The sequence below is a fragment of the Podarcis muralis genome, chromosome 17 (assembly GCF_964188315.1).
Source record: "Podarcis muralis chromosome 17, rPodMur119.hap1.1, whole genome shotgun sequence".
Lineage (NCBI taxonomy): Eukaryota > Metazoa > Chordata > Lepidosauria > Squamata > Lacertidae > Podarcis > Podarcis muralis.
The window spans coordinates 41,661,832-41,686,845 of record NC_135671.1 but is presented as its reverse complement, the minus strand read 5'-3'; the positions used below and the strand labels follow the sequence as shown (position 1 = coordinate 41,686,845).

At 43.4% G+C, this 25,014-nt stretch overlaps 1 protein-coding gene across 4 annotated transcripts; it reads right to left on the bottom strand.

Moving 5' to 3' along the window:
* Positions 1–296: 296 nt before the first annotated feature.
* LOC114587568 (synaptonemal complex central element protein 1-like) lies at positions 297–24,765 on the bottom strand. 4 transcript variants are annotated; one of them, XM_077920982.1, is made up of 13 exons: positions 24,351–24,765; positions 21,645–21,707; positions 19,812–19,871; positions 18,849–18,923; positions 12,704–12,751; positions 10,003–10,057; positions 9,389–9,478; positions 7,125–7,188; positions 5,572–5,632; positions 3,649–3,763; positions 1,808–1,897; positions 1,070–1,168; positions 297–417 (listed from the first exon to the last, which is right to left on the bottom strand). In XM_077920982.1, the coding sequence occupies exons 1-12, from the start codon at positions 24,367–24,369 to the stop codon at positions 1,111–1,113; spliced, it is 798 nt and encodes a 265-aa protein (XP_077777108.1). In that variant the 5' UTR covers positions 24,370–24,765; the 3' UTR covers positions 297–417; positions 1,070–1,110. The 4 variants fall into 4 exon arrangements, with proteins under 4 accessions (XP_077777108.1, XP_077777109.1, XP_077777110.1 ...); XM_077920983.1 differs by lacking the exon at positions 12,704–12,751; XM_077920984.1 differs by lacking the exon at positions 18,849–18,923.
* Between the last annotated feature and the right edge of the window lie 249 nt (positions 24,766–25,014).

Below are 25,014 nucleotides of genomic sequence, written 5' to 3'. Positions count from 1 at the left end.
TTTTCTTATTTTGTTTCGACTACAGCAGACCAACACGGCTACCTACCTGTAACAAGGACAACAAAGTCAGCCATGACCTGCATTGGGAGCTAGACAAGAAGGAACAAAAGTGGGCTGTCCTCTCACACAGTGAGGTAAACATGCTTAATTTACATAATCCTGCCTAAAAGAGTGAGTGGGAGGGACAACCCATTCTTTCGCATCCCTTCCCACCACTGTAGACCAGTTGTTCTTTTAAATGGAGATTGCAGCTGAAGCATCTTTGCAGCAATGAACATTAAGAACCAAACAAAGAATCCATCAAACTACTTTATTAACAAATGCCTTGCAAATGTTGAGGGTGAAGCAAGGTACCAACATTCCTCAGGGGGTTATCATTTTTCTTGCTACTAAAAGCAAACTTCCACTCGCATGAACCTGCCATGGGATGGGAGGATGAAATGAGAGAATTATCTCTAAAATTCTTATAGCATGTCTTTCTGTGTTGTGAGAAGCGTTGCACTGTTTAGTAAACTAAGTCTTGCCTAAGAACAACCTTACAGTGAAACCTCGTTTTACGTACCACCCTCCTTACAAATGCTTCAAGTAACGAGCTCCGCTGACCCGGAAGTAGATGCCCCTAGTTGAGAACTTTGCCCCAGGATGCGAGCGGAAGTCGCATGCCGGCGGCACGGACCTCATGTTAAGAACAGTTTCGGCTTGAGAACGGACCTCCGGAACAAATTAAGTTAGTAACCGGAGGTACCACTGTATTTCCTATAATCCACTTTGACCAATAAACGCACATCTTTTAGTTTCTACATCCTACCAATTTCTTGGCCCATTTGCAATCACTAGAAGCTCACACATGATCCACTTTGATATTTCAGAGTCAACCCAAGCCTTTAATTTGCTTGGCTTTCTCTTTTGCTCCTTTCATAATCTGTTCTCTCATCTGGTTTTATTTCAGAGTGCCAGACTTGCTCCCTACTCCCAATAGAGTTTGCCTTTGCTTTACATACAACTTCCTATGGGGAAGTGTCCTAACCAGCCTTAAAGTAACAGCCTTAAAGACTCCATAAAAATTAACCTGTACTCTGTATCCTCTGCTGCAGCACTCAGCATCTTAAGCTAATTCTCACTGGTGCTACTATCCTCCATCTCCATCTCTTCCAGTTCTGTTTTTAATCTGAAAGAAGAAAAACAGGATACCCGGCCTCAAAATTTGAGATATGATGGGTACTGTTACAAGGCTACAAAATACCCTATGTGTTTTGGTTCATTCTTCCTTAGGAAGAAATAAAACAGATTAGAGTGCTTCAGTAACTTACCATATCTGAAAAAGTGATAAGCTACAGACTACAGCCACATCTTGTTGGGATCATTCTGAAGCTGTGGAATGAATCAATGTAACTGGGAACATAGAGATTCAAGGAGGCATAGTGAATGGAGTCACAGGTGTCACTTTCCAAAGAGTGGAAGCTGCAGTAATATGGAAGAAGCAGCGCACATTTCCCCAGATACAAAGAGCCATCAGAACAAGAGATAAGAAGAATCACATCAGAAAAGCCAGGAGAGAAATATATAGAATCCTTCAACATTGAGTTTTGCACAGATCCTTTTAGATTCCCAATATTTACACAAATAAGGTATAGAGCCTAGAGTTTGTATTGCATCTCATAGCAAAATCCTTTTTTAAAAATCAAGCACTATGTTCCAAGGACAGAGGATTAAGCTAGCACCCTAGATTCCAGTCTCCTGGCCTAGAATCTTCCAGAGCTGAATCTCAGAACTAGAACCCTCGGTTCACTCCCATCCTTCTGCTCACCTGCTACATCTTTGCTTCAGATCAGAATGGTACTTAGAGACTGCTTCAAGGTATTCTTTTGCTGCCTTCTTTTCCTCTTGAAATAACTTCCTGGAAATTAAAGGAAGGCAATCAGATGTCCAGCTCCCAGGGATCCACTTGTCGAACTTCTGCACAAAAAACTGGGCAAGAAGCAGGTCTCTTCCACAAACCCAACTCACATGGGAAAGTCTTCTCCTATTTATACTTCATTTATACTCCTATTTATTCTCTGTAAATTGAAGTCAAGTTATTAGACCTGCAGTGGGGCATCTCTGATCTGCAGGCATAATTTTTCATTTGCAGCATGCCTTAAGTTTGCACTCAGTACTTAAGACATCTTACCTTCATTTGGGTATGGGTCCTTTGCCACATTAGCTCCACTTGCAGATGGGGAAATGGCACCGCCAAACCTCAATGACCTTGCTTCCCAAGTGGCAAAGGCAGTTAAGCATTGAGGCATTCCTAAGCAAGAACAGGAGAACCTCTGGCTCTTAATCTGACATAGGACTCAGGCTACCCTCTTTCATGCCTCTCTTGGGCTGCCATATGGCCTTCTCCCTGGCTTAGTTACTACAAACCTACCAAGTTACAATATATATACAAAAGTTGAACTAAGTTTCTAGCCTGGGACAGTAAGGAAAACAAGACATGGAAATGTGTTTAAGTGAGCACAATCTACCATGTTCTTTTGGGGAAGCCCCACTGAAATGAACAAGAGACTATGTATATGTTGCAATGCATACTATTTGGATTTGACTTGTGATTCACTACCAACATTTCCCCATAATATTCTATAACGTGCAGGGAGTTTTTCACAGTCAAGTTGTTGTGGAAAGGGCTCCTAGGTTGAATGTTTGAAAATCACTGAATCAGGTGAATTATTACTAGCTTAAAAGGTAAAGGACCCCTGACCATTAGGTCCAGTCATGACCGACTCTGAGGTTGCGGCGCTCAGCTCGCTTTACTGGCCAAGGAAGCCGACGTACAGCTTCCGGGTCATGTGGCCAGCATGACTAAGCCGCTTCTGGTGAACCAGAGCAGCACATGGAAACGCCATTTACCTTCCCGCCGGAGCGGTACCTATTTATCTAGTTGCACTTGGATGTGCTTTCGAACTGCTAGGTTGGCAGGAGCAGGGACCGAGCAACGGGAGCTCACCTCATCGCGGGGATTCAAACCGCCGACCTTCTGATCGGCAAGTCCTAGGCTCTGTGGTTTAACCCACAGCGCCACACGTGTCCCTTATTACAGTGGTGCCTCGCAAGACGAAAATAATCCGTTCCGCGAGTCTCTTCGTCTAGCGGTTTTTTCGTCTTGCGAAGCAACCCTATTAGCGGATTAGCGCTATTAGCGGTTTAGCGGCTATTAAAGGCTTAGCGGCTAAAAGGCTATTAGCGGCTTAGCGGCTATTAGCGGCTTAGCGGCTTAGCGGCTTAGAAAAAGGGGGGGAAGCGAAAAAAATCGCAAGACTCGCAAGACGTTTCCGTCTTGCGAAGCAAGCCCATAGGGAAAATCGTCTTGCGAAGCGCATCGAAAAACGGAAAACCCTTTCGTCTAGCGGGTTTTTCGTCTTGTGAGGCATTCGTCTTGCGGGGCACCACTGTACTAGCTTACTGAGCCACATTTATGAGGGCATGGCTTGCTTTCAGGGCGAGGTGCACCTGTGGTTCATGCATATTTGGTTTTTTTAAAAGATCGTCTCCTTCCAACTTTAGCACACTTTGCAAATTGATCGTTTATACCTTTAAAAAATTGCACATGGTTAACTGAGTTTTAATCAGTATTACACTAAAGGAGGGTCCAGGTTAGCCTATACTCACAAGGCTGTTGCAGCCTCCTGGCTCTTCAGGAACTTCCTCTCCTTAATGAAGACCGACTGGCTAATCAAATCTAATTCATCTTGGGCATGGGCCAGTTTCTCCTGGATCATTTTTTCTGAGGAAATATTACACAGGGATTTTTAAAGGCATATCAAAGTAAATAAGTCCAATTTATCTCAAAAAATGAGGGTACAGTGGTACCTTGGGTTAAGAACTTAATTCGTTCTGGAGGTCCGTTCTTAACCTGAAACTGTTCTTAACCTGAGGTACTATCTTAGCTAATGGGGCCTCCTGCTGCTGCGCCGCCACTGCGCGATTTCTGTTTTCATCCTGTAGCAAAGTTCTTAACCCGAGGTACTATTTCTGGGTTAGCAGAGTCTGCAACCTGAAGTGTCTGTAACCTGAAGCGTCTGTGTGATAGGAATTTTGAGGTCTTAGATATATGGTAATGTTCATAACAACATGTACATAGATCAGCACAAGAAGACCGACCTGAAGCCATTTTGATTCCTAAACTGAGCAAATGTTTTCTCTGCAAGGTCAAAGTGGACAAGCCTCCCCATTGTCTTTTCCTTCACAAATCCTGTCTTAAGGGTATGTCTGTGTTTGAATAAGGTGTGAGCCTGTGACCTGGCCCAGGAACTAAGTATTTATCATTACAAAGGACTGGCCAGGCTACCCAGGCAATCCAATCAAGTAACCTGCCAGACAGGAGATAAACAAGGACAGGAGAAAAACACATTCAAATTTTCTGTTTTAGACTGCCTTTTTTGTGATGTAGGTATGATATATATGAGGGGTGGTCTTAGGTTACACCCCTTCTGTGATGTATGTATGATGTTTCTGGGGGTGGTCCTGATCTACAGGATGGGAATTTCAAAAGTCTTTATAAGGCCTTGCATGCCATTTTTCTGGATCCTTCCTCTCTCCTGCAGGTGAGGGGAGCACCCTGTTGCAACAGATCAATAAAGATCAAGCTTACTAGCTGCTTTGCTTCTCAGTATTCTCTGGTTGGCCTCTGTTATTTTCTCCTACCAATAGGGAACCTACGTAAGGACTCTATATAGGCTCTTGGATACCCCATAAGGGAAAAGGGCAATTTTTGTTTACAACATCTGTAACCCAAGGTACCACTGTACTTCCAGACAACAACAGAAGAAGTGTTTTTTTATATATATATTTGTAATACTGCACTAGTACAGTCTTATTCAGTACTAGTTACATGGGATCTGTTTCCCAAGTAATGCGTAGCTTTCTTCCACTCCCGAACAGGGAACTTCACTTTCCCTTTAAATCACTCCTGCCGCCACCACCATAGCCTCTGCTGCTTCTCCAGGGAGATCATGTGTGTAAACTGATGTACCGGGGGGGGGGGGGTGTATGCCTCTCCATTTAAGTAGTTCAGTTTTAGGAGAAATTGCACTCCAGTCTAATCCAATCTGGGACTAGAAACTGCTGCATACAGCAGATAGGGAGTTTATTGTTTTCAAAACTTCTGTTTTTAATTTTACTTTTAAGTATAAAAAGAGGTGAAGGGGGCAGGGGTAGCTTTGCCAGTTTTCTACCCTTTTAGCAATAAGTAGGCCCATATTTGAATGGTACACTTGAATGCTTGGCCTCTGAATGAATTTATATTTTTATTAAGATCACAAAATGGTTTTGATATGGGAAGAAGTGAGGAGCTCTGTCACTTCTCACACTAATGATTTCACAGACACTTCCAGTTAAGTATCATTAAAAATGGTTAGCCCACATTCTGCACAGCACACACAAATACAGTTGCCATGCTATCCAAAGAAATAGAGGAGGAATCAAAAGGGTTTGGATGGCATACAAGTAAGTAATATTGTAGAACAATTATGTTTAAGATAACTTTTAGCTTCATGAATTCTCTTAGGTGTCCAAAAAGCCACAGACTCTCACCTTCACTGAGCAAACACTCCTTCTTCTCTCTTATGTCAGCCACTGCTGGTTTCTCCCTAGCCTGAAACACAGCAAACAGAATTCAAGGGAGAGAAATGAGGGGCAAATCTGCCTGTTTTGGTCTCTCTCCATTTCTCATTCTTCCAGTCTTAAGTTCAATCTTCCACATTAGTTTGTGAATTTCTGTTGAAGCTTAATGAAAACTCATCTGCATGTTTGTAAAAATTTGTCCTATTATACATGTTTAGAAGCAATTTTAAGACAGCTGGAATGCTACCCAGTATTGGAAGTAGGCATGGCCACTTAAAGTCCAAATGGCTGTTTCGTGGAAGCAGCCAAAGAAACATAAACATATTCACTTGATGGGAGTGGTACAGTTATCAAGAAGGAGAAGCTGGTTTGACTGCTTTGCTTACTGCTCATGATACAAGCCCCTTATATCCCAAGCCAGATGGACGGGGTAGAAATAATAAAATTATTAATAGTAGTAGTAGTAGTAAAAAAGGTAAAAGACCCCAGGACAGTAAAGTCCAGTCAGATTCAACTATGGGGTGTGGCTCTCATCTCTGCTTTCAGGCCAAGAGAGCCAGCATTTTTCCACAGACAGCTTTCTGGGTCATGTGATCAGCATGACTAAACCGCTTCTGGTGCAATGGGACACCGTGATGGAAGCTAGAGTGCACGGAAACACCATTTACCTTCTGCCAACCTTACAATTGGCAAGCCCAAGACACTTGGTGGTTTAGACCACAGCACCACCTGTGTAATAGTAGTAGGTACAAAACACCTGAATAGGGCTAATGGTTCCATCTCTGGGTATGTTTTTGCTGCTTTAGAGCAACCAATCAGCTATCCAATAATCCTATCAGTGTGTGCCAAGAGTAGCTTTCACACACTTCATAACAGTTATAGTGGCAAAAGGCTAGCTCCATGTGTCATTGGAGCTCAGGTGGCAACAGCTCAGCCCATTTCAGTCTGACATCTTATGTTGCCTCATCCTACATGATGCAAGCTGACCATGCTTTTGGAAGCTACAGAGAGACATCTTCTGAAGTGCCAGTGGACACAGGCATGCAGTTTGTGGAAAGCAAGGCTAAGGCATGAATGTGGTTCACTAGAGTAACTAGCAACCAATCTGTGAACAAATAAAACTTCTTCCCATGCTCCTTCCACCCCCAATACAGCTTTTATTTCCAATGTACTGAACTGCTCCTCCAGACAAAGCATCTTCCCATTCATACATTTCATCTATCAAAAGAAAGCTAAAGTCCCCATCTCCCATCCTTGCTGCTCAGCACTTCCATATTCTAGCACATTTCTGAATCAAGGCATAGAATACAACAGTCTCCATTTCCAGGTGTTCTCAAATGTTTCAAGTTCATTTGATGTTACTCTGTTTCCAAAGTTAAAGGCAGAATATAGTGACTCTCAACTCTCAGTTTCTACTATATTCACATATTGTCACTTGGACATGAACATTTCTGAAGGTCACTTATCCTGCAGTGGCTTTATAGTAGCTGAGTTCATGGTAAAGACAAAAACCTAGCCCTTACGTAAAGCTCCCAGAGACTCTTGTGCTTCTCCATCAGCTCATTAAGTAGGTGCTCAAACTCCAGTCTGAAGGCATGAAAAATAAAAACAGGACAAGATAGAACAGAGTAAAACTATTAATGGTGAGAACGGAACTTTCCTAAAGAGAGGAACCTAAAAATTGCCTATGCTAGATCACACTAAGGGGTCATCTAGCCCAGAACTCAGTATTCAAGAAGCACCATTCAGATGCCCTTGAAAGAAAGCTCATAAGCAGAGCAAGTAGCTATCTCCCTCTTCCCCCTCCCCACACATGATAATCAGAATTATACTGTCCTGAATATGGAGGTTGAATATTGTTGTTGTTTTATTAATTATATTTCTTACCTGTTTTTCTCACAAAGAGACTTGAAAACTAAAATGCAACCAATAAAGCCTAAAAACATATCTATATGGATAAGAGTGGTATCTGAAGAAAAGTGTGCATGCACACGAAAGCTCATAGCAATAACTAACTTAGTTGGTCTCTAAGGTGCTACTAGAAGGAATGTTTTTATTTTATATGGATAAGAGACAGGTCTGATAGATCCCATACCACCAAAAGAGGTTGCAGATGCCTGAAACGCTTATAAATTAATGCCTGAAACCCTTCGGAAACCTGGGTAAAGAGGAAAGTATTTGCCTGGCCCTTAAAAAAGAAAAAGATGGTGCTCTCTCAGGGGAGAGCATTTCACAAGCAGGAGGCCACCACTGAAAAGCCCGATTCTCATGTTGCAATCTAGACCTCCCGGGGAGGCGTCAGATGAAGAAGGGCCTCAGAAGACATCTTAAGGCAGCCCTGTTCAGGGAAGTTTTTAATCTGTGATATTTTACTGTATCTTTGGTTTCTATGGAAGCCGCCCAGAGTGGCTGGGGAAACCCAGCCAGATGGGCGGGGTACAAATTATTATTATTATTATTATTATTATTATTATTATTATTATTACATTGATTTACGCGGGGAGAGGCAGTCCTTGAAGTCCTGAGTCACATACAGATTTATAGGTTCAAACTACACTTTAAATTGAATCCACTCACTAGCAGCCAGTGGAACCATGCTAGAATTGGTGTTATATGTTGAGACAGTCCTGCCCCAGTAGCAATCTGGCTGCCAAATTCTGCACCAGCTGCAGTTTCTGAACCATCTTCAAAGGCAGCCCCATACGTAACACATTGCAGTAGTCCAACCTGGAGGTTCTGTTGTAGACAACAGAAGTTGGGCTTTCCCTGTCATCATAGGGGTAAAAAAAAAAAAAGAAGGTAAAGTACCCATGACAGTTAAGTCCAGTCACAGACAACTCTGGGGTTGCGGTGCTCATCTTGCTTTACATTCCGAGGGAGCTGGTGTTTGTCCACAGACAGTTAAGCCGCTTCTGGCGCAACGCAACACTGAAACCAGAGCAGCGCACGGAAACGCTGTTTACCTTCCCGCCGAAGCAGTACCTATTTATCTACTTGCACTTTTTGGCGTGCTTTTGAACTGCTAGGTTGGCAGGAGCTGGGACCAAGCAACAGGAGCTCACCCCATTATGGGGAATCGAACCGCCGACCGGCAAGCCCAAGAGGCTCAGTTGAAACTGATGGAAGGCACTCTGCATCGTCCAGGCCATTTGAGCCTGAAACATTAACAGCAGATCAAGAAGTACCCCAAGCCACATACCTGCTTCAGCCTCATCCAGAGGAAACCACATCCCATCCATCCAGTCTAGGGAACCACCTACTAACAGTGCATTTGTCTTGTCTAGCTTAAGCTTCAGTTTATTATCACCCAGTCCATTACTGAGGCAAGACATTGATCTAGCATAGTCATTGCCATGGCTAATAGTAATTGCTAGACTGTCCTGTATAAATTTGGCTACTCCCTTTTTATAGCTATTTAAGCTAGAGGCCATCACTACCTCTTGTAATCAATTCCATTCACTGTGTAAAAGACTGTGTCAGGATTTCACCCAGCCTATTTGGTCTGGCCTGTTAGGCCTCTCCTATCCTATTGTTTCATAATTTATTACGTGCATATTCCCCATCCCAGGCCAAAACCTTCTCTCTAATCAAGTCATCACATGAACAAAGTGGTACTTTTTTATCAGTCCTAAACCTACCAGCAATACCTACCAGCCCAAAAGCATTGCAACTTTATTCTACAGAAACTGAAATTTATGGCACTCTTGCTAAAATAATACATATTGCAATTAATTGAAATTGGAATAAAGTGTAGCCCAAAACTCTTGTGACCAGATTCTATAATTACCTCTGGTCTCTTTGCTTTACTCTCTCTTCTTGGATCTTGGCTGTGAGTTCTTCAATTCGCTGCTTGCGCTCTAGGTTCATTTTCTGCTGCCTGATAAACAAGATAAAGCTGAGGTGTAGAATTGGGCTTCCTCTTAAAAAAAAATTTATGAGCACAGTGGAACTTAAGTTCTGATTAAATATGCATAGGATCAGGCTGTCAGAATACTTACTGACACAGTTCTCACAGAACACTAAGCCAAACTATGGCTTAGCACAGATGTGCATGTGCAGGTTCCTGGAGAAATCATGGTTGCTGTACTCCTTCCCTGCCATCGTGCTACCTGGGGCTAAGCTATGGTTTGGCTTAGCACATATTTTGAACATGAGCTTGTCTCACTCAGAGCAAACCTTGGTAATAGCTTGTGGCTTGTCTGGAGTGAGGCGATGGATCCTTCTGATTAGAACTGCAACTTTAAAGTTTTGATGTATTCCTCTTTCCTTTACATATATACCCTTCAGTATTTTAGGAGGGGATATAAAAGGAAAACATTAAGAAATCTGACACACAAAATAAAGATAAACCACAGAAATAAGACTGATGTCTCATTCTAACCTAGTTGAACCACAGCTCACCTCTGCATCTCTGTTTCTGTCTCTTCACAGTGCAGCTGTACAATTTGTCGTGTCCCTACAGGGAAGATGAATACTAGTGTTTAGAACTCTGGTTACTCTTTTTATGGTTACTCTTTTAGAACTCTGGTTACTCTTTTAATATTTCTATCATGACCATATATACATGTTCTCTAACTTTAAACTGACATCAAACTGTGTCCAAAGAGAAGGAAAAAATTGTGTATCTTGTCGAAAAGACTATTCTCAGCAGCAACTCGCTTTTAAATTAATGACAAGCATTATAGTTTCATAGAAGCATTTCAAGGAGTGGATGAAGGAAAGTCCAACTGGAGATTCTAATTGCTAATCCCTATATTTGACTGACACAGCTCTTTGAAGCTACTAGTTCTGCCTCAATCCTTCCTCATATGAGAAATAAACTGAAGGAGTAGCTATGTTGAACCCAACATACTGTTATTAGTTTGTGGGTGCCAGACACCCATAAGTCCTGAATTTACTAAGTGTTAAAATTTAATCAATGCTTGGAGAGTTAAACTGGAAGTCATACTCTTAATAGCTGGATTCAGCTTCTCATGTTCAGGAGATTGCCTGAGAGATGGGCCTTTAACAAAGCTGGAAAACAAAGATAAAGATAGGGAGATGGGACATCAAGAAAGCAAAGACTCTGTGCCACCCTGGGCTCTGAGATAGCAGGGACAAAGCAGAGTTGAGTTTAGGATTGCATTTGGAGATGATGTGAGCTGGAGGAAAATGTCAGGGTTGGTTCAGCTGTAGGTCAGCACAGAGACTCTGAGACAAGCAGAAAAGTTGATTTTTTTATTCAAGGAAACAAAACACAAACAGAAACCTCCGGGCAAGACTGGCCTCAGTATAGCAGTTTCCAGAACTGATGATCTGTGCCTCCTATTTCCGCTTAAGCCTCCTCCCCGTCCACCTGATTCCCCAGCGATCTTAAACTCTGTTAGGGAGGGGGGCCCTGCAACCTCTGGGCCCATTGTTGTTCTGCATGCAAAGCCCTCTGTGCCCTTGGAGACAAGGGAGGAGGGGAGCTGAATACAGTAGGACCAGCCCGCTCCTAGGAATTTGTTGCAGCCTCAACCCCCACCTCCTTTCCAGCTGCCTGTCCTACATCTCTCTCAATCAAGCCTGTTGCTTGTTCAGTGATTCTGCCTCCCCTCTTCATCCTGACTTGTCTTCAATGTCCTGCCTGAGCCTTCCTCTTCTGAGGCTTCCCTAGAGGGTTCTCCAGCTGGAGCCTCCAACCACTCCTCATGCAGCCAGTCCATGACAAAAAATAGTTGCAGTCTGTAAGAATACAACAAGCTGGAGGGAGGCTGAGCCATGGCTGGTGATGTTTTTGATCCAAAGCTGCTGTGGTGATGGGAGAAGCAAGAATCAATGCTGTAAGCCAGTGGTTTTCAACCAGTGTGCCGTGGCACCCTGGGGTGCTTTGAATGATTGTCTGGGTGCTGCAGGCAACACTGGCCTCTCTCCCTCTTTCCTTCCCTCCCTCCTCTGATGCCCTGTCATGTCTCTGCCTCCCAAAGGCTTGCACAGCTGTTTATTGCAGCAGCCCTGACTATAAGCTCCACAGGCGAGGGGTGCCTCTGGGAGGCACCTCTCTTTGGCATGGGGGTGGGGTGAGCAGCTCAGAGACCAGGGCCGGCGTCAGCAACTGCCCAGAAGACTCCCAAGAAGAGGAGAGGGGAGAGGAGAGGAGAGGAAGCTAAGGGAACACTCCACAAGGGAGGGTGTTCCAAAAAGGGTGAGGGGCTGCTGGCTCTGTAGGTGACATAACTGGGATCCTGAGCTCCATTGGGGTGCCACAGAAAGAATGTAGTAGGTTAAGGGAGCTGTGGACCCAAGGTTGAAAACCTCTGCTGTAAGCACCTTTATCATAGACTCAGATCGTATATATGTGTAAATAAACCATATATCCTAAAGACACCACTGTCTCCTCTGTGCCTTGTTCTCAAAGGAAACACGAACCCTGAGTAAGCACCTGCCCCCCTGGAATTTTGCACTGCTCAGAGGTTGGGGTGGCATGTAACAATAAAAAATTTAAGAAGTGTACACCAGTCACAGTTAATGTATTTCCTACAAAATAGTGTGGACACTAGCCTCCCTATCTGTTGTGGGGGAGCATCTACATCAGTCATCATTGTCTTCCTTACAGGGAGTTCTTTGCACCACTCCTCTGTTCAGAACAGATGATGGGTGGATATCCAGTCCTGGCATCCCATGAAATGCTGACATACTTAAGAGAATGTGTTCAATGTAGGAGAGGCTGAGCCAGTGTACACAAGAACTGAGCAGGAAGAGCCAATTGTATTGTAGATTTCTGAGGGATGTTTACTGAGACCCTTTGCAGGTGCCATACAAAATACTGGCAGGCACCGTGGTACTTATGGGTAGTTCACTGACATCCCCTGATCTTCACTAATGATACCTCAGATAATATCCAATAGGTATTTATGTCATTCTTGAAGGCAAATTACACACTGCAGTTAAAGTAATAGTAATACAGTATATGGACTACCTAAGGGAAAGTTTTCATATTTACTTAGATAAAGGATATATAATCAGACCCAGTACTGAGAAAATGGACTCTGTCCCTGCAAAAAAAGCAGAGATGCTTTGGAAGGGTGCTAAAACTTGATTGTGCTGAAGACCCCCCCAAAACTCCCCTTCTTGCTGTCACCTTTCATTTCACTCCATATTTCCTCAAGGCTTGATTTCTCAGCATTTACTGCAAAAGGAAAAGAGCTCATTTAGCTGCTACCTTGTTTCTTTACTAATAACATAATCAGCCATTCACTCAAAGTTCCCAAATAATGCATACCTAGTAAAAAAAAAATTAACAATAAAAAGCTGTAATAAAATACTACACCCACATAGGTCATTTTAAAAAAATCACAATGCAGCATAGCCCACAAAGAGGCCTGGACTAGTTGCTCTCATTTGCTCTTTTATTTTTTCTGTTGTTTTTATGTTCAATATATGAATTTCACTTTTATCTGCTATATAAATGCTTTTTGCAATAAATAGCAGGATAGAATCATAGAGTTGGAATAGACCACAAGGGCCATCGAGTCCAACCCCCTGCCAAGCAGGAAACACCATCAGAGCACTCCTGACACATGGTTGTCAAGCCTCTGCTTAAAGACCTCCAAAGAAGGAGACTCCACCACACTCCTTGGCAGCAAATTCCACTGTCAAACAGCTCTTACTGTCAGGAAGTACTGTCAGGATAAATAAATAGAATTAGAACTGTTTTAAATAAATAAAACTGTGGCTGTTGGATGAGGTCCAGCAGGCTTCCCTCTCTGCCCCACTGGACTCTCGTGGATAGCCCTCCGTCAGCTACTTGTAGCAGAGTAGACACAGCGGTAGAAATCTGTTGCAATGTGTGTGTGTAATAACTCAGACTGCACGCAGGCTCTCTTGCTTATCTCCAAAAGTCTTTAATCGTGTAGAAAAACATCATAAATCACCCGGCGAGAGAGCGCACATCTTGCTTCCTCACCGCCGAAAACCGGAAGAACAAAGCACACAGAGAAACACTCCCCTCTGTGAACAAAGCCACGCCTCAGAATGTGAGACGTCACTCAGAACTGTTTAACCATGTAAGTTCTGATTCTCTCCACACCCCCTCTCGTCTTGCATCCTGAGGGAAACTGAACACACATCTTCAGACCTCTTAGAGTTCAACTCCTTTCCCATTGCCCCTCGCCCCTTCCTGGCATCTTTCTTAGGCAACTGTTGAACCTCCTCAACACTCCCAGATTCGCACTGTGCGAAACCAACCCACGCACTGGTGACCTGAAACCTCTCAGGTGGAATTCCCTTTGTTGTTCGAGCGGACCGTCTGAGCACAAACTGAGGTGCTCCTTCTGACCCACTGGGGCCAGCAAGTGTGTCCTCTACATCAGCAGACTCTCCCTCTGACTTACTGCGTCTTTGAGCCTTCTGCACTTTGCTAACAGGAGATGAAGGCTCACTCTTGGGCTCTCTTTTAACAACCTGTGGAGATGCCCAACCCTGTTCTTGACCCTGGTCATCGACCTGGTCCTCATCAACAGGTTCAGCCTCTGGCACTCCCTCTTCCTCAGAATCAGACAGACATTCTGAGAGAACGTCAGGACTCGCATTGCGCCTTGACCAACCATCCTGCTCACAGAACTCAGCATGTTTACTGATCAGAAGCTTGGACTGATCACCTTCTGGATATGCAAACCTCCACCCCTTTGTCGCAGGTTCATATCCACAGAAGATCATTTTCTGGAACCTCGGGCCACCTTGCTTTTGTTGAGCCTTTGGCACAGGCACCCAGGCCTGTGAACCAAACACACGGAAGAAATGCAGCTTTGGTTTCTCTCCGTGGAGCACAAAATACGGGGTTTCACCTACCACTGAATTGTAGGACCTGTTCATCGTGAAATTGACCGTTTTCATCGCCTCACCCCAAAAACTTTGAGGCAAACCAGAGTCACACAGTAGAACCTCTGTTGCTTGAACCAGAGCTTTACTCCTAAGCTCCGCCACGCCCCTCTCCTGAGGAGAAGTAGCACCCGTCACCTTGTGACGTATTCCTCTCTGGCGAAAGAAACTCTGCAGAGCAGATCCAGTGAACCCTGCACCTCGGTCACTCTTGAACCCCTGCACCTTGGTGGAGAACCGTAGTTCCACCTCCGCAACCCAGTCTTTGATCAGTTGCGTTGCCTCTTCTTTCGTTTTTAGCGAATAACACCAGCCGACCTGGCTGAAATCATCTTGCAGTGTCAGCACAAACCTGGCCCCGCCCAGACTTGGCTTTGGCATGGGCCCAAAAAGGTCTGTGTGCACAAGCTCAAAAGGTTTTGTGGTTACCCTCTCCACCCTGGGATAACTGCATCCTTTTACCTTTGCCATTCTGCATGCCCTACAATCTAGGGATTGGCCACATTCTCTTATTTTGCAACCTTTAGTGCACTCCGGCAACATCTGGATATCTTCCCAAGAACCATGTGATGTTCTTTTGTGCCACACACAAGCACATGAAACATGAGTGGGAACGGTTGCACACTTCGCCTGTGCTCCCTCAGCGTCCCCCTTACCCTCCAGAGGTGTCTCTAGAACAAAGAGGTTGTTCTGCCCTTTTGCAACACTGACCAGTTGCTTCCCCCCTCTGGAAATAGAACAGACATCATTTTCAAAGCAAACCTTGTACCCCTCCTGTAAGAGACAAGATACAGATAAAAGACAAAGTTCTCTCCACAAAAACAAACACAATGATGGACTAGATGGGCATTTGGTCTGATTTGGCAGGGCTCTTACGTTCTTAAGAACTTACTGGTAATTTTATTATGTAGATACTTTGAAAGTGGCCTCAAAAAACCAGCTATAAATCACAGCAACTACCAGACTTCTAATCTACTGCTATTCCCAACACAAGTGCCGCTAGAACAGTACAGAAAATGCTTTAGAGGAATTTCCCCCAAAATCGAGAATAAAATATAAAATATTGATAGATGCAAAAGAATGAGGTTTTTCCCTGCCGGATATGAGACTATACTATGAGGCATCCTGTCTTTGTTGGTTGAAAGAATGGATGACATTAGAGAATTCACATATTCTAGACTTAGAAAGTCATGACAATATTTATGATTGGGACGCTTATTTATGGTATGAAAAGGTGAAAGTTCATAAGAGATTTATAAATCATATAATTAGGGGGAAAATTGTATAGAGTTTGGGATAAATATAAGAATTTATTAGAGGTAAAAACACCACTTTGGCTCTCACCGTTGGAAACTATAGCGGTAAAGAATATGATAGAAGGGTAGACAGCTTATAGAAATTTATTAAAACAACAGGGAGAGTATAATTTTTTTAAAAATTAAGGAATTATCAGGAAAATTATCATTTGAATGAAGAATTTAAGAAAAACAGGATACGAGGGTTTGGGGAACCAATATCACAACTGGAGAGACACCTGTTGGAATGGAATGTAAAAGTGCTATCTAAAATGTATAAAATATTATTGGAATGGGAGACAAAGGATGACCAAGTAAAATATTCAATGATACATTGGGCAATAGGTATTGGTCATAATATAGATATGGAAGCATGGGAACAATTGTGGAATATGGATATAAAATTTACAGCATATTTAAGAGAAAATTATATGAAAATATTGATCGTATCTAACACCAAGTAAATTGGCAAAAATGTATAAATCTCAATCAAATAAGTGTTGGAAATGTAAAGACAAAGAAGATTCTTTTTATAATATATGGTGGTCTTGTGGTAAGGTTAAGGCTTACTGGGAAATGATATATAATAAAATGAAAAGGATGTTGTGATGGGATAATGAGCTGCTTGTGCGTAAAATGCAAGTCCCTCAGAGTTTGATCAGGTTCTCAAACCTCTGCCTGTGACGGAGCCCCTCCGGCATGGCTGCGTCAGTCGCTAGCAGAGTCCGAAAGTGGTTGCTTTCGGAATCTCTTCCAACATAAAAGCTCCTTAACGGAAACACGTCTTCTGGACTCTCTGCGTGACAGTTTCCGGCGAGGAGTGGGTGTCCCTATAGGAGGTCCTGAGACCTCCCCACTGTTTTCGCTGGAAGCGTCTCTGAGCCATCCCTCCGACTCACTTTCCCTTGGAGTTCCTTCTCTCCCCCTACTGGTTCCCTCTTCAGCTGCTGCGTCTCTCTCAACCTCAGTGAGCCTTTCCACCTCCTGTCCTTCCGATGGCAGTTCCCTGACAGATGTTTAAAATAATGTTCGTAAAAAAATCCCCAGAAGCTTTTCTCTTGGGAATTATAACTACCTAAACTGTATAGAAATTTATTCATGTATGCGACTACAGTGGCAAGAATGCTGCTTGCCCAAAAATGAAAAGAAGAAGTTCCAGCAAAGGAAGAATGGATACAAAAACTTACGGAATATGCAGAAATGGTGAAGCTTACTGGAAGAATAAGAAATAAAGATAAAATTTTTTTATAAAAGAATGGAAATGGTTTATTGAATATTTACAGATAAATTGTAAACAAATAGAAGCATTGGCAGGATTATTGTAATAATCTGCAGTTTCATAAGAGTATATATTTTAAAAGATGAATAAATGAGCAAATTAAGTTAATTTGGATATGCAGAAGATATTAAAAATTTAAGGAACAGCAGAAAGAGGGGGAAGGAAGTCAAGTTTTGAAATGTCAAAATGATTGTAAAATCAGTGAAATGTATAAATCTGAAAAGTATAAATAAATAGAGTGCAGCAGCAGCAGGAGCAACAACAACAGCACACACACACACACACACACACACACACACACACACAGGAATTTCCCCCAATAATTTCAGCTATAGTTTGCTTTAAGGTTTGGTCATCCTTTTTTAAATGTATATATATCATCTCAAAACCCAGCTTGACAGATCTAGCAAAAATATAGATCTTGCACAGAATAACCTTTGATCTCTATATTCTTAGATTATGAATAGTGTTAACTAGAGTAATAGGGAGCTTTGGGCACAACCTGGGCAAAATTTCAGTAAGCTTATTCTCAACACTGGCATATCTAAAAGAATGCCTGACATTAACTTGCCTGAAGTCTCACACACTAAAGCACACACAGCTACTAAATACAGTGGCGTAGCGTGGAGGGGTATGGGGGCCGTGGCCAAGGGTGCACAATATGGGAGGCGGAAACCAGGTGCCCCCTCAGATACCTCGCGCCCTGCCGGCAGCGGGGGCTGGAGAGCACGGAAGGTGAAGATCGATCACCCTCTGTGTGTCCCACCCACGCCTGGCGCGTTGTTGCAGCTCCCCCTTCCCAAGGTCAATCCCAGGGGCAGAGAGCGGCTGCAGTGCCTGGCCTGCCCGACCATTGTTTCTCTGTCCCCAGGCCAAGCCTGACCCGGAGGGCGGAGAGAGGCTGTGGCGCGTGAGGAAGCTCCGGCCAAGAGGGAGAGTTGGCCCACTTCCAGGACTGGGGCACGCAAGTGTGCCAGTGCCACCGCAGCCTCCCTCCGTGCACCGCCCCCTTTGGCCCGTGCGCTATTTACCTACACTCCGCCATTGACTAAATCAGAGGCCAGCAAACTTTTCCAGCAGGGGCCAGTCCACTGTCCCTCAGACCTTGGGGGGGACGGACTATATTTTGGGGGGGGGGGAGTGAATGAATTCCTATGCCAAACAAATAACCCAGAGATGCATTTTAAATAAAAGCACACATTCTACTCATGTAAAAACACGCTGATTCCCAGACCGTCCACAGGCCAGATTTAGAAGGCAATTGGGCCGGATCCAGCCCAAGTTTGCCTACCCATGGACTAAATATTGCTGCTGGTGGAAGAGAAAACTAGAAACCTGTTATATATTAAATCTGGTGGCAGCAGTAGTCACCAGCATTCCCCCCCCCCCCAATGCATTTGAAGCAGAGCAGCATAATCTAAGCAGTGAAAACCTGGAACCTCAGCCACAGTACCCTTTAAATGTAATCAACCATTCTTAAATTGTGGTGGTGCTAATGCTCCAGTGGCCAAGGAAAGAATAGAATCCTGCTGGGTATAGAATGAGGCTTATTGAAATACAATGCGTTGTTTTCAGTAGAGTTGTTCTCAATTCACACACCAGTGCTCCTCTGAAAAAGAGCTTTTATATCTAGAGCAAAACTTTCAGATTAAATCTGTGTGTTGTCCATAGTCAGAAAAACAGCTACATGGTGCAACTGAATCGCAATCAAGACTTAAAATACAAATTGGAATAAGAGAAGTGCTTGAATTATTCAGGTCAAGCAGTTCAGTGAGCATTCCCTCAATGCTTCATATAGTCCATGTTTGTCACATGGTGCTAAAGTTACCTACATATTTCCAGTTCCCTTTGCAGTGTCTTGCTATGCTCATTTGCCTCAGAGAGCTCCTCACTTAATATCTTCTTGGCTGGAAAAAAACACACCCAGATATACACACTACAGAGGACTAAGAATAAGCACTAAAGAGTAAATAATGAATGGAGAACAACTAAAACCAGTGGGCTGGCTCCCACTAAGGAGTCCCATCGTTGAAAGGATTTACACTTGTACAAGAGAACACCCTCCTCTGCAACTAGACCTCAGATCCTCCCAATTGGCATCATCCTCTTTGACTCCTCAACATAATAGTCAATATAAACCGAAATAAGATAAAATTTACTATTATAATCCATTCATTATCACAATTCATTATTACAAAGTCTCCAAACCACACAAGCAGCCACTCAAGCACACAACCCAGCAATCACTCGCTCAAAAACTCCTTCCTTCACAAACACTTTTTCATCTCCAAAACTAGGGCCACCAGATGCAGAAGATGACAGGATTCCTGAACCTTTTGAGAGTTGAGTAGAAGAGGGAATTTAAACAGGTGTGGTTTGTCATGCAAGCACTGGTGTATGCTAGGGACAGAGGAGGGCAGGGTGGCTGGAGGCCTGTATTTAATGGAGCAGGGGGTCTTACTAGGCATCAAGGAAGGGGTTGGGGGTACTGTGGTGCTTGCAACCACCACCATAACAACCCCAGGAACAGGCCCAGAAAGGTGATGGGAGTCATGCATTCAGAAACAGTATTGAGAGGCAAAAACAGAGGCTTTCAGAAATACTTGAATACTGAAACTGCTTTTGTGCCACTTAGTGGACTCTTGCATTTTCATTTTCTCTTTGGGAGCCACACCTTAGGAAATCCTGCCTTTTCAAGTCAAAGGAGCCTGACTTGGCATCCTTTGCGCAAGGGTACACCTTGCTCTGCAAAAGATTCTGCATAACCATTGCTAACCTCTTTGCACTCTTCTTACCTTGCTGCAGTTTATTGATCCTTTTTACTAGCTCTTCAACTTTTGGCTCCAGAATTTCCACTACAAAAGGGAGAAGAAATCTTACCTTTAACCAGATTCTTAACTATGCTAATTACTAACAGAATAGTGATTACTTTAAAAAATCCTAATTGTATGAATTCACTATAACTACTCACCTGTATCAGATAGGTAGCCGTGTTGGTCTGCCATAGTCAAAACAAAAAAAATTCCTTCCAGTAGCACCTTAAAGACCAACTAAGTTAGTTCTTGGTATGAGCTTTCGGGTGCATCTGTGTATCTGAAGAAGTGTGCATGCACACGAAAGCTCATACCAAGAACTAACTTAGTTGGTCTTTAAGGTGCTACTGGAAGGAATTTTTTTTGTTTTGTACTCACCTGTATATCATCATATGATTATATTGAACAGCATGACATAGCTCACAAGCCTTGATGCTGTGTTTTATGTTTCCTCATGCAGCCTCTGTTAGGACAGTTTTCTTCCTTCCCCAAAATCCCCTCCTCACAAACATTTTTTTCCTCAAATCTTCCACTTTTCCCTCCCCTTGCAGCTTCAGGTCAAGTCCATGCTGCCTCTAGGTGGTCATGTATCCTATCGACTAGGTATAATCCTATTTGAAGGGCTCTCCAATCAAACTTCTAAAGAGAAAGAACTCAAAAAAAGGGGGAGCAGGAGGGGTCTAGAAGTTGCCAGTCAAGAGTTGTCCCTCTAACCTGGGCAACAGACTGAGCCAGGACACAGCTCCTGTGGTCAGTCTTCCCCACTATGGCAAGGTGTACTGTAATTCTATATAAAGCTTAGTAATTTTTTAATAAATTGCCATTTATACATATACATTAGTGTATGAAATTAGTGTACTCTTTTGCTCTTTGTTGGCCATGTGTAAGTGCCAACCCTATCTCTCTCTCTCTGTCTGTCTCTCTCTCTCTGTCTCTCTCTCTCTCTCTATTTATGGCCTCCACACCACTCACCGTTTCTTTTAATGGATTCCCCAGGTTTGTCCACCCCAACTTCTACAGAGTAATGAAGTCACTATGTACAGTATATATATTAACCACATATTTTTTATGCCCCACCAAGAAGCACAGAAGAAATGATGCAATGTGTATTTCATCTCCTGGAGGGCGTGGAAACATCTGGAGGGCATGGAAACATACTACTGTATACCAGGGGTCGGCAACCTGCAGCCCATGGACCACAAGCACCCCACAGGTCGTTTAAACAGCCCCTGAGCTCCCCCTGAACCGAGCTGCCCGCTCAGCGAGTCCCCCGCACGCTGCGCTACACCAGTGCAGCGCGGAGACTCGCTTCCACAGCGCCGGAAATCGCGTCTGCGCAGACGCCGGAAATCGCATCTGCACAGATGTGATCCAGCCCACAGAGCAATCTCGGCAGGAGTGAACCGCCCCAGGCAAGGTAAACCTTGCCGACTCCTGGTACAGACAACCCTGGCAACTGTAGCTTGTTGTGGGTGCTGGGAATTGTAGCTCTAGCAAGGGGAAAACAACAGTTCCCAGGAAAGCCATGCCTGTTAAAGAGGTATAAAAGTGCTTTAAATGTATGGTCTGGACATGACTAGATCAACAAATTACAACAAATGTAAATATCAATTACTACAAAGAAAAGTCAGAAATCCATCCCTTTAAAGGTGTTTCCCAGCTTTTCTGGTACTAAGAGCAGATAAAATTAACTGTTCCAGTTCCCAGCAACTCTTTATACACTTTGCTGTTGTCATCTGCATGCCCCGTTCTCTACTTGGATGCTTAGTTCCTGGTTATTTCCTTCTAACCATTTGGTGTATAGATTCAAAATACCATTCTGCATTTGTTTCACAAGTGACAGAATCTCTTCCATTTTCGTTGCAAAGTCCCAGGGATCTGGAGAGAGAACAAAAGCAAACACAGAATTGTCTAGATGTTGCCATAACTCAGCATCCACCACATAAGGTCAGTCACAAAAGAAGATGTTAAGTCAGCCACGTGAAAACCCAGGGGCCACTGAGGCCTTCTGCAGCTTCCTTTGTAAATGTAAAGGGACCCCTGACAGTTAAGTCCAGTCGTGAACAACTCTCATCTCGCTTTACTAGCCGAGGGAGCCGGCGTTTGTCTGCAGACAGTTTTTCTGGGTCATGTGGCCAGCATGACTAAGCCACTTCTGGCAAACCAGAGCAGCGCACAGAAACGCCATTTACCTTCCCGCCGGAGGGGTACCTATTTATCTACTTGCACTTGACGTGCTTTTGAACTGCTAGGTAGGCAGGAGCCGGGACCGAACAACGGGAGCTCACCCCGTCGCGGGGATTCGAACTGCTGACCTTCTGATCGGCAAGCCCTAGGCTCTGTGGTTTAGACCACATCACCACCCACATCCCTTTAGCTTGCTTTTTATGGAACAGTTATTCTCTCATCCTCAATTCTACATCTGAAAAGGGAACAGCAGTGATCTTTTTTCACATGGTTATTAAGAGGAAAACTATACAACATTTTGCACATGGAAAGGGTGATAGAAATTCTAATAACAAGTTTTCAAATTTACTAGAATGCCAAGATTCTCAGCAACTGAGCTCTTCAGACAGGCTTTCTTTCATAGCTAGATAAATGAATCGTTACTGCAGATATCCACTTGTTAGGGTTTTAGTCTTGGTTTTAAAATATTTGGTTTTGTGTTTTTAAATGTTTTTAATTATTTTATGTGCAAATCACCTTGAGACAGTAGTTTAGAAGGCAATTAATAAATCAATTGTAACAACAACAACAAATGTAGATGTGAAACACCTGCCAAGGTTAGACAGGTGGGATACGAGAGAACTGCCCAAACAGTGGAACTCCCTCCTGAGATTTGTTCACCTGTCATGGTTATCTTCCAGATGTTAAGTGAAGTATATCCTTCTCACTTGGGCTTTTAAATATATTTAGGATTCCGCCAATCTTAACAGATTTTTTGATGGCTAATCTTTTGTTTTTCTGCTTTTATTATGTTGCTTATTTCATAAATAAATAATTTTGTTTTAAAAGGAGTATACATTATGGGTTAGGCAGCAATCCTGTACTCCCTCACTGAAAAGTAAGCCTCCCTAATTCAAATAAAGCTACTTCTGCATCCATTGCACCATTAGAAGACAGGATGTATATTCCTTGGTAAGATATATATTCATAAGAGCTGGATTATCAACTCCATATCCTTCCAAGATGGTTTAGCTGCTACCTGTACAGATCTAGCTGCTGTGTCCTGCAGGTGGGAACATAGCTGACAAGTTTATGTTTAGCTTGCAGGTTACAGTGGGTGGTATTCAACAAAGGCTTACTCTGAGTAGACTCACTGAAATTAATAATCATTACTTAGTTAGGTCAATTAATTTCAATGAGTCTACTCAGAGTCAGCCTTTGCTGAAAACCACTCAGTCTATTTTCCTTGGAAACTGGCAAGGAAAGGTTGAACACTGCTGCTTCTCCCTTCAAAAAGCATCCCTAGCCAAAGCTGTTTTTTCTTCACAAAAAATATGCTATTCATAGTTGAAGAGATACTTTTCCTTGGGCTGTGTAAAGATAATGAGAAAGTATGTTGCTGGTCTGTATTCCACCCTGTTTTGTTCTTATTCTTCTGTATTTTTTGTTATGCTTTCTTTTTTAAGTGTGCTGTTTGTTCTTCACATTTGAGGGGAACCTGCCCTTTATCCCTTAGCTGATGGCCTTTCTGGCCATGTTTTGCACCCATTTTTCTTGCTTTTAATACATAAAACATGTTTGGAAGACTCCACATAAAGTTTTATGGATGCAGAGCAAAATCTTAAGGATTCAGAGGGCAGTTTCCCAGAGCTCAGGAGGGAAATGATGTTGTTTATTTCCATGTGTTAACCAGCTTCTCATTGCCCAACACTAAGCCTAAGCTTTTCCTTTCCCCCTTTTTCTTATTTAAGGAAAACTCACTGTGGAGAGAAAAATATGAAGGTTTGATAGAGCTGCTGAGCTTTGTAAGGGAAATGTGACCATTTAGCTCTGGCATACCCAACATGGTTTTCAGCGCCTGCTAAAATCAATCCTGTTTCGACAGGCCTACGTGGATACTTAGAAAGCTGAGGTAATTTTAAACTGCTTTCGTATTTCAACTCTTGTATGTTTTAAAGTAGGGTTGTAAATTTATTCTGATTATATTGGCTTATCTTTTTGTAAACCGTTCTGAGGGTTTGTTTCTTTTTTTACAATCAAGTGGTAAACAAACAAAGTGTCCCTGTGATCCTGGCAGCCTCCTCCGTCCCTCAGCCGGCTTGGTACCTGTCAAGGCCCTCTCCCCATTTTAATGTTTTTCAGTGGAGGGGCTTTTGGGGTGGGGGCTGTTTTATGGAAGGGGTGGCCAGGCCAGTTATTCTTGAGCGCATTTTGGTCTTGCTGCCCATCCTTCCCTCCCTCCTGTTTCTTCTCACAGGTGACTCTGAGATCTCCTTGCCTTCCCTCTCCCCTCCAAGTTCAAGCTAGCAAAGTATTTGGGAGTGCTGGGTTCTCCTCCACAGCCGCCTCTCTCACCTGGATCGTTTCCCTCCATCGCGGTTCCCTCGTTCCTCTTGCAGCAACCGCTGCTTCCAGCCTGGTCTGGCGCTCCAGAACCTTGGACTTGGCCCGCCCTTTCTCAACTGTCCCTTTTGCTTCTCCCTGTTCTTCAGAAACAGCCAGCCTCAGGGATCCCACCCCAAAGGAAAGCAAACTTTTGGGTTCACAGCAACCATGACTCTGCAACCCCAGCAAGTACCAGGCCCAAATATACACTTCTCAAGAAAAGGGCTTCAAACATGTGCATGACAAGGAGAGAAGGAACTGTGACTCTGGTCCCAGGTCTCCAGGGGTCTATTAGGCTCCTTCAATGACACCTTCCCACACAGCCCGGCTATTCTCAACCGCTCAGCTCATTCCTCAGGGGTATGAGAGCCCGCCAATGTGAAATACCGTGGATTTGAACAGGCTACCCTCCCATCCACCAGCCTTTCTAAAGTGTACAGAATCAATGAACAGGTGGCAAAAGGAAGGAGTTGGCCACCTGCAATAGTGCTAAAGACATCGTTGCCTCATTACACAGCTGAAAAAACCACCGTGAAACAGAGATCTGAGCAGGTCAGAGTCAACTATGTAAATGGTTGTTTATTTCTGGATCTTTCCTAATAAGTTTTATTGGATTTGCTGGTTTTATAACTGG

Bases quoted from the DNA above. Each gene is read 5' to 3' on its own strand.
- LOC114587568 (XM_077920982.1), bottom strand. The intron at 12,752-18,848 runs GTAGGTAACTTT...TTCCTTTTGCAG, and splicing joins GCAAAGGGAACTGGAAATAT to TAAATGCTGAGAAATCAAGC. The intron at 7,189-9,388 runs GTAATTATAGAA...TCATGCCTTCAG, and splicing joins GTAAAGCAAAGAGACCAGAG to ACTGGAGTTTGAGCACCTAC.